Here is a 12,626-nt window from a genome sequence, read left to right on the forward strand (position 1 = left end):
CACTCCCTAAAAGATTCAAGGATGACTGTGCTCTTTGGGATTCTTATTTCCTGACCTCAAGGAAGAAGCTGACATGAGAGATCATCTTTTTAGACGGTGCTCTTCTGTCCAGTGTTAGTCAGCTACAGAGATCCTTATAGCTGGTTAGGAAGAAACTAATTCCCTTAGTGACTAGCCTCTGCCACTTCCTCCTCCCACCCTACAATCCGGGGCTTCCATTAGGTAGCAGGTTTGATGCAAATGTCAAGAGCCTAATAGGACCAACAAATTTTTTGTTCTCACTCCCTGCATAAAACCTGTAAAAGTTTTAAGGCCTCATGCAGTTATGTCACACAGCATGCCAGACTTCACCTGTGCTCCATGAAAGGATGATTGAAATCAGTACATCCTACCCAGAGACATTAGATGAACAGGGTTGTGGTACCACCAGACGTCCTCTCCAAATTAAATCGTGGAAAGACGCTCTTCAAGTATGCAACGGAAAATCCTCCTCTACGCTTTCCTACCAAGGCTTTGATGGATGCATCCACTAATTTAGATGGTCTTCAGATTCAAGGCCTCTGGTCCCCCCAGGAAGCTCTTCTCCACATAAACATCCTAGAGCTCACAGCCATTCCTGCCACTTTTTCATGGTACAAGTGGGGACAGACAAAATTGCAGAAATGCACATCAGCAGGCAAGGGGGAGCAAGATCATCCGTACTCTTGTCAGGAAACCATACATCTGTGGAATCAGTGTATTCTGAACCCAGTCACAGCAGTGGCTCTGCACCTTCCTGGCCTTCAGAACACCTTGGCAAACCAGCTTAGTAGGCATTTCTATGACCATGAGTTATCTATAAGACTCAGGCATATAGAGCATCTTTTGCAAATGGGGATTTCCAAAAGTAAATCCACGTAGAACAGATAGGAACAAGTGTCAGATATTTTATTCCGGTGGGTGTGCAAGCTCAGGATTCCTAACAGATGCCTTCCTTGTCCCTTGAGCATTGGGGTTGATGTATACTTTTCGACTGATCCCCATGATCCTGAGAGTCTTGAGAAACCAGGATGCAGGGCACAGGACTGAAAGACCCTGAATGAGTTAGGCAGTTCTGGTATTATGATCCGATGAATCTTTCAGTGCAGCTTCTCAGAAACCTTCACTGCTTTGACTGAGTCTCCCAAAACAACGCCAGGTCCTGCACTTGAACCTAGCACCGCTGTACCTGACAGCCTCGGTACATCCACTGAAGGGCTGTTCACACTGGTGTGCTCCAAAGCAAGAAATCCGTAACCAGGCTGACTTACAAAGCTAAATGAAAGAGATTTTCTATTTCAAAATAAGGGAGAAAGGGGTGCTGAAATCCAAATCTCAGTGCTACTGGACTGTTTCAGGGCTAGCAAACAACCTGGATTTTCTGTCCCTTCCATAAGGGTCCTTTTAGCAACAATATCTGTACAATGCCCCCTGATCCAGGGCCACACTGGATTTTCCCCATCCTACAGCAGCAAGATTGCTGAAGGGCCTCCTGCTTGTTTTCCCCCTAGTTTGGGAATCATTCCTTCTTTGGACTTTAATATAGTTTTAGCAGAATTGATGAATGCCTTCTTTGAGCCCTTAGCAACCTGTTCCTTATACCACCTCTCAATGGAGGCTGTCTTTTTGGTAGCCATTGTATAAGCTAGGAGGGAAGGGGAGACCTGAATTCTCAATATACAGTATTTCATAAGGACAGGATTACTCTTAGACCTTAACCCTAGTTTTTACTAAAGATTGTCTTAGAGTTCGATATAAACCATTTCTAGTTTTTCATTCCTAAACCTCACTGAACCCCCAGAAAAATGTAGGCTTCACATGCTTAATGTACTAAGAGCCCTGAAAAATCATCCAGGAACATACTGACTATTTGTAGTTTTTGCTATATTCTCTGTCCTCGTAGAGGTTATCCTAATTCACGGCTTCTCAAACTTCATTGCACCATGACCCCCTTTGGACAATAAAAATTACTATGCAACCCCAGGAGGGGGGGACTGAAGTCTAAGCCAGCCTGGGCCCGGGGTGGTGGGTAAGCCCAAAGGGCTTCAGTCTCAGGTAGGAGGCCGAAACCTGAGTGCAGAAGCCCTCGGGCTTTGGTCCCAGGTCCCAGCAAGTCTAAGCCAGCCCTGGTGACCCCATTAAGATGGGGTCCCGACCCACAGTTTGAGAACAGTTCTCCTAGAGGGTCTCTGAGTAAAAGGAGATATCAGTTTGCCAAGATAGATCTACTTAGCCATATTGTAGCTCATTCCACTAGAGCTCAGGCAGCTATGGCTGAGGAGCATTCCTATAGCAAATTTATAGAGCAGCTATATGCATCCTAAGCCACACCTATAATGCTATTCCTTAGTAGAGGGTTCCTGGCTGAATGCAGCACAGCCCTATTAAAACTGGTGGTAGTCATTATTTAAGTAGAATTTCTGTTTCCCACCTCCAATTAGACAACTGCTTAGTTGTCACCAAGAGTTGAATCTCTGTGGACAGTCGCTTGAAGAAAGAACAGTTATTTACCTACAGTAAGTGTAGTTCTTAAGAGATGTGTTATCACAGATTCCACAACCTTCCCTCCTGCCCCTTCACAACAGAATCCTATTCCTAGAGGAGTCAGTATTGGTGAAGGAACTAAGAGACAGTTGGGCCCCTGCCCTGTAAGCCCTTGGGGGGGGATTCCAGGGCAGACCTGGCTTCGAGGTCGCTCTTGGCGAAAATAATCCAGTCTCATGTGCGTGTGTGCAGAGCGTGGCATTTGTGTGGACAGCACATCTTGAAGAATTGCAGTTACTGTAGGGTAAGTAACCATTGTTTTTAAAAACAAGTACGAAACAATTGTGCTAATATGTATTAGAAATCTCATTATGGCAAATATGCATCAATAAAGGTTAGATGCAAAGGCTTAATTAACCCTGTTACATAGTTTCTAGCTTCACTTTAATTAAATTTAGATTTTCACTGCAGGACCTGAAGAGTACTAACTCTACAATCACAGTGACCAGTCCAGAAGTTTAAATTGGCTATACACTGGGTCATATAAAACCAAGTATTGGAGACTTAGCTCTACACTGAAGTGTTTTCTTCTAATTTCAGAAGATGCAAGTAGACCAGGAAGAGCAACAAAAGAATGAAGAGCAGCAGCAAGCACAAGCTGACAGTAAGGCAGAGTCTGAAGAAATGGAGGTACTAAGTGTATTTGATGTCTTATTGTCTGCTTAGCTCATCTGGTTAGAGCATTTTGCCTTCTGGAATGTTTGCTCTGTAATGTATAATCAGAACCCATTCTCCACCCCTTGCCACAGAACTAGGTTCTGGAAACTAAGCTTTCACTTAAAAGTATTTCTAGTTCTCCTGGCTGCGACTAGTGCCTTAAAAATATGAACAGAGCATAAATTGATGCAGTGCTGTCTCCCTGAGACTGCAGAACTTGAAACAGTGTCTCTGGGATGTGTTAACTGCCACATTCATCTGAAAGGATTGTTCACACCAAACACTAAACTGACTACTTAAAATGTCAGTGTTAACTCTGACTGGTGATCTTTTAAGCAAAAATGTGCTTAGCCGAGTCTCAAGCTACACTCCTAGTACCAAATGCTCCCACTGTCTGCTACTCAGCTGCCAAAACCACAAATTTCCCCTAACAATTTGTACCAAGTAGTTTTGCCTTTGATACAGAAATGTGACATGTTTAAAACAGAATTTGGAGCAGCATAAAACTAAATTCAATTTTAAAATAAATAGTACACGGCTATTGTATTGATTGTATTCAGTTCAATACAGTATTTAAACAAGTCTTCATTTTTAATATAAGTGAAGCTGTTCCAGAATTTCCTTACTCTCAAACTAGAAAGCTGCAAAATTTATAGACTTTGTCACAGAATTTCAAAGCAGCTGAGAATTCCATTCAGAAGAAATGAAGCAGCACTGACTGGTAGCTTGCTCTAGTAACTTAAAATGTTAATAAACATAGTAATAGAAAAAATAAGACAAATGTGACTTGAATTAGGTGTCCCTTCGGTGCGGAGGTGGGCAAACTTTTTGGCCTGAGGGCCACGTGGGTATGGAAATTATAAGGAGGCCATGAATACTCACGAAATTGGGGGTTGGGTGCCAGCCCTGGGGTGGGACCAGAAATGAGGGGGCTCCAGGCTAGAGCAGGGGCTTGTGCAGGTGTGGGGGTGGGGGGAGCTCCAGCTGGTGGTGCGGGCCCTGGGGTTTAGGAGAGTGGGACCAAGGGGTTCGGAGGGCAAGAGTGGGATCAGGGTTGGGGCAGAGGTGGATGGGGCGCTGGAGGGGGTCAGGGGTACAGGTTCTGGGCAGCGCTTACCTCAAGCAGCTCTTGGAAGTAGCGGCATGTCCCTCCTACATGGAAGCGCAGCCACGTGGCTCTGCACGCTGCCCTGTCTGCAGGCGCTGCTCCAGCAGATCCCATTGGCCATGGTTGGCGGTCAGTAGTAGCTGCGGGGGCAGCGCCTGGGGCAGCATGCAGAGCCTCCTGGATGCCCCTACGCATAGGAGATGGGGGGAGGAGGGATGTGCCACTGCTTCTGGGAGCTGTGCAGAGCCACAGCACGTGCTGAATGGAACAAGCTCCTGATTCTGCTCTCCGGCAGGCGCTCAAGGGCTGGATTAAAACATCTGAAGGGCCAGATGTGTCCCCTTGGACCATAGTTTGCCCTCCCCTGCTTCAGTGACTATTGCGCTCTAAATATTATTATTATTTTTTTAATGCAGACATCTCAGGCTGGATCAAAAGACAAGAAAATGGATCAACCTCCTCAAGCCAAGAAGGCTAAAGTAAAGACTAGTACAGTGGACCTTCCCATTGAGAATCATTTGCTGTGGCAGATAGGGAAGGATATGCTCAACTTATTCATTGAGAATGAGGTAAAATAACTGAATGGTACTTTTACCTCTGTCTAGGCTATAGTCTTACACACGTGGTCTGCACAGAGACGGCTGGTCACGAGGTGCTGACTCTCCTCATTTCCAACCGGAGAAAGGCAGAGGAGAGGGTGAGATGTTATGAAGAGCAAAAGCAAACAGTATGGCTAACTTTCTCCAAGAAGGGCAAAACTAACTGCACTGAAGACAGCTAAAAACACACACCTTTTCCTGATGAGCATCTGCTGTAACTTGCCACAGGGGTATTCTACAATTGCAAATTGGGAATATGGTTACATTTTGGAAAAAGTGCTTTGTGAACTGATGCTAAGTTTCTGAAGCCATAATCTAGGTATTTATTACTGCACTCATCATGTTCATTTCTGAGCACCTATCTAATGTCTTGCAAGTTAGTGTTTTCAGTGGAAAGATGTTACAGGTATAAAAAAGGCATTTAATGTTGGCAGGAGCGGGACAATTTAATTATATAATACAAACTCCAAAAGAGAAGCTTGCAGTGCATTTTTTGCCACCAGAAACAGTAAAGTAAGTTAATCAAAGGCTAATATCTCAATTCTTGTGTCGTGTGGCATTTGGGGAGCTGTTAATAGGTCAGTTAATGAAGGCTGGTCACTTCAAATCACAAGACTTCCAAGGACATCTGAGACCTTCTTAAATGGTAAAAACACCACAGAATGAGGTAACCAGTAGCTCCTTTTTCTTTACAACTGTGTAAAGAATTCAGTGTGATTAAAAAAAATCCTGTGCACACTGTTTACAGCAGCTGAATTTTTCTGATTTGTATTGACGACTGTTCTTTATCAGTAGTACTGGATTGCTTTATAGATTTATTGGTTATTCTGGAGCAGGTGACGAGCTTCAGTCAGTCAATCCATCTGGTTCCCTGAATGTCTGCTACTAATTCATTGGTATCTCTTCAGATGGCCACAGCTAGAGCACTTGTCCTCCAACTGCCTGGGCAATTCAGATTGTATTGGCCTTGGAATTCTTTGCTATGTTAGTCTTAAAACTTGAAAACTAGAGTACCAAGTTTTGAGTTGGATCAGTATGTTGCCTAAATTGAATTCTGTGTTAAAAGTAATTGGTTATTCAGCTCTCGGAGACTGTACATATTTTTTTAAGCCAGGGATTGTCAGTACAGCAACCAACACAATGAGTTCTCAATCTTGACTGGGGCCTCTGCATTCCATTGTAATACACATAAAACAGCCTAGCCTGTCGGTGTCATTGTCATCTTAAGCGAGATCTCCAATACGGAATTTGTTCACCATCACCTTCCATCTTTCACAGTTGCAGCAAAGTTGTAAAACTGTATCCCATTGAAATACAAGTCCAGATGGCAATGTTTCTGATGTAGCTGTCTCTTTATCCTCTTCCTGATTTGCCTGTGATCGTGCTTGATAGTTTGAGTGCTTGAAGTGAGTTGTTCTATGAGCAACAAGAAATATGTTCGCTTGCTGCTGAAATCTAAGGCATCGTCTAAGGCATCGGACACTGGATTGGCAGGCACACGTGCTGCTGTGCTAGTTTTTTCACTGGCTCAGGAAGTGTTGACCTTGCAAAGAGTTGGAGACGGGGGGGGAGAATTTCTGGAGTCTGCTGGGAGGGGTTAGTCCCAGCCACTTGAAACGTTTCCTTTTTTCCTTTAAGGATACAAGTCCTACTTACACTTGGTACTCATCTTCCCTCAGCAGAGGAAACAGAACAGGATGATAGCACTCTGATCGCCAAAAAGTACTTCCTCTCCAGACCATAGGAGAATCTCCCTTGGAGATATCAAAGCAGAATGAAAGTGCCCAAGTAATGCAAAGAAGTCTTATTAGCAGCTTCAGAACTGAATTTGGTTCCTAAAGTCTGGGTTACCTTTCCATAGGCATCTCTAACTAAAAATACAGCAATCCTTATGGAAAGCAAGTTTCTTCTCAAGGAACCAACAAGCAGGAGAATAAAATCATTCATCAATTAAAATTTAAGCTTAGATGGCACAGATACCCTAAAGGCTGACATCAGTCTGCTTCTCAGTGGCTGTTGTAGTGTGGGCAGATGAGCTTAAAAATGCATTTCCCCACAAAAATACTCAATTGAAATTCTCTATCCTGATGGCTTCATTCATCTCTGATGCATCCATGCATTTGCTTATACTTGCTCCTCAGTATGTTGTCTCTAATGCTATTATAAAAATTTTAATTGCGCTCTTATTATTGAGTAAGATTGAACTAATTTCTTTTCTCAGGGTAAAATGATCATGCAGGATAAACTGGAGAAAGAGCGGAATGATGCCAAGAATGCAGTGGAGGAATATGTTTATGATATGAGAGACAAGCTCTGTGGCTTATATGAGAAATTTGTTAGTGAAGATGTAAGTATTGCCAATTAGACTAATACCTTTTTTGTTCTTTGTGGTCTAAAATTTCAGGTCTCGTTCATTAACAGTCTTTAAACCAAGTGTGTCAAACACCCTGGATGTGTTTGTGGCCTGCATGTTACATTCAGAAAAGTAGCTTTCATTTTTTAAGAAAAGTAACTTTCTAGTTCTCCATGGTTATGAGAATAACCATTCCAAACATGAGACCAAGTGTAAACTGATAATGCCTTTCTTAGTTTGCAAACTACCTGAGATAAGAACTCAAGTGTCAACTCCTCTGTCCTACATTAATCTCAGGGAAGTGTTAATTCTAGAACCCAAATGATAACACTTGAATGCAAATATTAACTTTTTAATTAGTGATCATTCCCAGGTGAAATAGAGAAGGGAGTTGAAGCAAAGCTCAAAGGAATGAGAATGGGGAGTACTTTATTGTCATGGTCAGCCTCACCTGGTGGATAAAATATTCTCATTTTTAGGTTTTTTTAACCCTGATCTCAGTGCAAATCTCCCACAAGTTCTGTGAATTCAAAGATTCCAAGGCCAGAAAGGACAATTGTGGTGATTTAGAACTTCACCAAAATCATTCCTAAAGTATATCTTTTAGAAAAAATTCAGTGATGGAGAATCCACCAAAACCCTTCGTAAACTGTTTTAAAGGTTAATTACTCTCACCATTAAAAGTGTACACCTTATTTCCAGTCTGAATTTGTCTGGCTTCAACTTCTAGCCATTGGATTATGTTATAGCTTTTTCTAATAGATTGAAGAGCCCATTGTTAAATATTTGTTCTCCATGTAGATATTTATAGACTGTAATCAAGCTCCTTTGTTTTCAGTTTAAATTGATTTTTTTACTGAAAAAAAAACAGATTTTACAAAAATTTTTCCAGTTTCACTCTACTACTTTTGTATCATTCAAATGTATAAAAAACTTGTTTTATTAGGAAAATACAATACATTGCATGAGAGAGATGTATTACGATAATACATTAGTCTGTGTGTGTATGTGCAAAGCTGCCTGTTAAAGTAAGACTATGTATTGGTGGTCTAGAAGATATACACAGTAAAAAGGTGTGCACACAGAAGCTCTGAAGTGCATGCAGAGCTGAACGTACTGATAAATCTCATGCATTTCAAGCGATTAGCAGATAACAGTTTAAAGATTTGACACACTAAAAGGAGAAGAAAATGAAAATCTGTATCAGGATGTGTTTCAGACCACAAGGGAAGTATTCAAAAGTTCAAAAACAAGAAAAGGATGAAGCTGAGAGTATGTGTTGCAAATGGTGTGGTCCAATTATTTAATGTAAATATTATTGGCTAATAGTTCTAAGTCTGCAGCAGTACCTTGTTTACTCAAATGAAAAGTTTTTTATTTGGGGATTAGAAATGTATTGTTAAACTCAGAGGTGGCTTTGTGTTTTGAGTTTTGTTTTAGTTCTGCAGCAAACCACATTGAATTCTATTCATCAGAGCATTAATCTACTGAATACTTCACCCCCCCCCATCTTTCTGTCCACCAAAATAATCCCCAAAATTTATCCAGAAACTTTTTTTTGCATGATTTTCATTTTTGTTGTAGTAATAAACACCTACAAATCCTGGAAAAAGTTAAATAAAATAAAAACTGAAAATTAAGGGCTCTAACTATTGGTCACCCCTTAACCTTTTCTTTGTTAAACCGAATAGATTGAGCTCTTTGAATCTCTCTTGGTTTTTTATTGTTCTATAATTCTTGTGGCTTTTCTCTGAACCTCCTCCAATATATTAATGTCCTTCTTGAATTGTGGGCACCAGAATGCGAAACAATATTCCAGCAGCAGTTGGAACAGTGCTAAATATAGAGGTTAAATCACCTCTCTACTTCTCAAAATTCCTTTATGCTCTCCAGGATTGTTGGCTCCTTTGACCACAGCCAATTGAAGGTATCCATTCTTAAATTTATGTTCCAGCCCACAAATGAGAATAGAATTCAGCCCTTGTCATAGATTTACACCCCTTACTCTATGATATCTATCTTACAATAAGGCTAGGTGTACACTAGAAACTTTTGCTGGTAAAACATTAGGGGTGTGATTTTTGCATTTCTATACCAACAAAAGCTCTAGCTTAAATGGCAGTTATACCAGAAAACAGGCTTGTGCCAGTATAGCTGGGCTGGCAAACCCGTTCTAGAGTAGACAAGGCCTTGGTTTAAAAAAAAAAATTCTATTGTACGCCAACACTTCAAGCTTTCTTTAAAGAAAATATTTAAGTTCTAACAGACCAGACAAAATGTCCGTCATGTTTCAGGAAAGAGTATCCAGATGACACCAGATGTTTATCACTTTTGTCTTATGGGAGATAATCTCTAAATTCAGTATTCAATTCATATTGGTTGTTTCTGGTCTCAGGATAGAAATAGTTTCACTTTGAAACTGGAAGACACTGAAAATTGGCTGTATGAAGATGGTGAAGACCAACCCAAACAAGTTTACATTGATAAACTAACTGAACTCAAGGTAAGTGGCACTTCAGCACTGTAGTTGTCATCTTCAAGTCTCAATTGAATTTATTCCACTTAAGCTATGAATCAGGCCCTGATGAACAATAAATTATTTAAATGAGTTGGGAGGTGGTGTTGCTTGCAAACATGAGGAAAATAATTTAAGAGCATAGGCAGGAGAAGCTTTTAATTGAGCCTAAAGTGAAAGGAAATGTGAGTGCTGCATTGTGTAGGTGTTTATCTTTCTCCTGAATCTCTTTGGAGAAGGAAGGAAAGGTAGATGTGAGAATTGCTACTTGCTCTTAAAAGGTAACACAGGTGACCTATAACAGGAAAATGTTTTTGTACAAATGAGCTTTAAAGTTATGGAAGACTAATTTTGGAGGCCAGAAGAAAACTACCTTGCTATATGATTTAATCCTAATGTTAGTCAAGCTCAATCTCCTGTACAGTTTATCTAAAGTAAATTGGAAGTAAAAGGTTAGTTATATTCTGTATTGCCAGCAGGGGAGGAAGATGTTGTAATGTCTTTAGCAGGAATACTAGTGAATTTGAAAGCATTCTGTAATGTATTATGAAAAGGTTTAATGAACTATTTTAATGTTTTTGAATAAGATAAACTTGTAATTAGTCTTGGCAAAGCTTCCCCAGTGTGGCTTTTGTTTTGATTTATAAAATATTTTAATATGTGAATAAGTAGAGCCCTATACTTTCACTTGACAATGGTGATGAAATACACACAATACCAGTATTTGACAAAAGGTGGGACATGTCCCCTGAGGTGGGCATTAAAGCGAACTAGGGAACTTTTAGTGCACACTGGCAGGATCTACACAGATCAAATAATGTGCAACATGTTAGTATGCTATAGAAATCACACCCCTTTAGTACACATTGCTGCTTCATGTACACAAGCCCTGAGGTGACAGAGCATGAAACAATAGTTCAGAGACATGAATTGCCTCTTGCACTTCAGTTTGTGCTAACTAGGATGCCAATAATAATCTAAATGTCAATAGTTAACTTTCAGTTCCCATCAAAGCATGTAAGAAAGGGGAGGAAGCATCATATTCTGAAGAACTACAACAGGGGTAGGGAACCTGTGGCACATGTGCCGAAGGCGACATGCGAGCTGATTTTCAGTGGCACTCACGCTGCCTGGGTCCTGGCCACTGGTCTGGGGGGCTCTGCATTTTAATTTAAGAAGCTTCTTAAACATTTTAAAAACCTGATTTACTTTACATACAACAATAGTTTAGTTATATATTATAGAATTTTAGAAAGAGACCTTTTAAAAACCTTAAAATGTATTAGTGGAACGTGAAACCTTAAATTAAGAGTGAATAAATGAAGACTCAGCATACCACTTCTGAAAGGTTGCCGACCCCTGAGCTACAATATGGATGTGCCTTCAATAACACATGGCAGGGTTGGAGGAGGGTGTGAGACTAATTTCATTTTCCTAAAATGGGAGGAGGGGACTCAACTTTCAAAAGTTGGGAAGCTCTGCCATGTATTAAAAAGTCACTGTAGGTCCAATACAGTGCTGTTTAAAATTTCAGTAACCTGTTCTGTCCTTTATTTCAGTCTCTGGGTCAGCCTATTCAGGCACGGTTTCAAGAATCAGAGGAAAGACCAAAAGCATTTGAGGATCTGGGGAAGCAAATACAACAGTATATGAAAGTTATTCATGCATTCAAAGCAAAGGTATCTTCAGTTTTTCAAATGTTTTGCTGCTGATTGTAAGGAAGTGTTGAAAAGCTATCTTGGATTTCTTTCCACCTTTTTTCAGCATAAGATATGGTGGGAATGGCCAACAAGTAATGCAGTCTCTTGGTTTGGGGAGCAGTGGCAGGAATTAACTTCTCAATATTTAATGTTGACTTTTTCTTACAAATAAAACTCAGACTCTTGTATGTTCATATAATTGGAATGATGGCTGCCAGTGACGCTTGTAAAACCAGCTTTCTCCCAGACAAGTTCCCTCCACTGGGGGAAATCACAGAGCATTATGAAGTTCTGTGGCTGCCTGCTCTCTTCCATTTGACCATACTCAGACTGGTAGCATGGGCTGCTCAGCAAAATTGTTTGCCCTGCTAAGTGTAAAATCAAGTTTCCTTTTGGGCAAATTCCAGCTGACAATCCATTCTGAAATTGGAGGATAAGATTTCATGGAGAAGCAAAACAAATATGTTTAGATGTTTAAAATAGTAGTGTCACTTACTGTGCAAATGTATAAATGTGCAGTGTAATTTTTTTCATACTTTAGGATGAACAGTATGACCATTTAGATGCTGCAGATATGGTAAAAGTGGAGAAGAGTGTAAGTGAAGCTATGGAATGGATGAACAATAAGCTTAATCTTCAGAACAAGAGAAGTCTTACTTTGGACCCCGTTATAAAGACTAAGGACATCCAGGCTAAAACTAAAGTAAGATCTTGTTTGACTTTGCAGAGAAATATGAAACCAGTTTCATTTTGCAGAAGTGGTATGAGTTTATTGTTATAGTATCAGGGGTAGCTGTGTTAGTCTGGATCTGTAAAAACAGCAAAGGGTCCTGTGGCGCCTTATAGACTAACAGATGTATGCATCATGCATCTGACAAAGTGGGTATTCACCCACGAAAGCGCATGCTCCAGTACGTCTGTTAGTCTATATGGTGCCACAGGACTTTTTGCTGCAGTTGTTGTTTTAGTTGCCAGTACTTCTTTATCCTCAGTGCTCTGAGGAGGAGGTAAGGTGGGAAATAAGAGTAGTACTATTTTCAACTACGCCTCCCAAAACTATGTAGAGGCACTTCTGCCTTCAGCTGGGAGCACTCAGCTAGTGTTGTCGTAAGCCACTTTAGGTGATGACTGT

General features: G+C 40.7%; 1 protein-coding gene across 1 annotated transcript in view; it reads left to right on the top strand.

Moving 5' to 3' along the window:
* The window catches only part of HSPA4 (heat shock protein family A (Hsp70) member 4), a 37,430-nt gene that overhangs the window by 23,386 nt on the left and 1,418 nt on the right, over positions 1–12,626 (top strand). Inside the window, exons 13-18 of the mRNA XM_030571925.1 lie at positions 3,103–3,192; positions 4,744–4,896; positions 7,148–7,273; positions 9,675–9,782; positions 11,354–11,473; positions 12,036–12,197. Of these exons, the coding sequence (XP_030427785.1) occupies positions 3,103–3,192; positions 4,744–4,896; positions 7,148–7,273; positions 9,675–9,782; positions 11,354–11,473; positions 12,036–12,197 (759 nt within the window). The remainder of the gene's footprint in view (positions 1–3,102; positions 3,193–4,743; positions 4,897–7,147; positions 7,274–9,674; positions 9,783–11,353; positions 11,474–12,035; positions 12,198–12,626) is intronic.

Source organism: Gopherus evgoodei, chromosome 8, assembly GCF_007399415.2.
Source record: "Gopherus evgoodei ecotype Sinaloan lineage chromosome 8, rGopEvg1_v1.p, whole genome shotgun sequence".
Taxonomy (NCBI): Eukaryota; Metazoa; Chordata; order Testudines; family Testudinidae; genus Gopherus; species Gopherus evgoodei.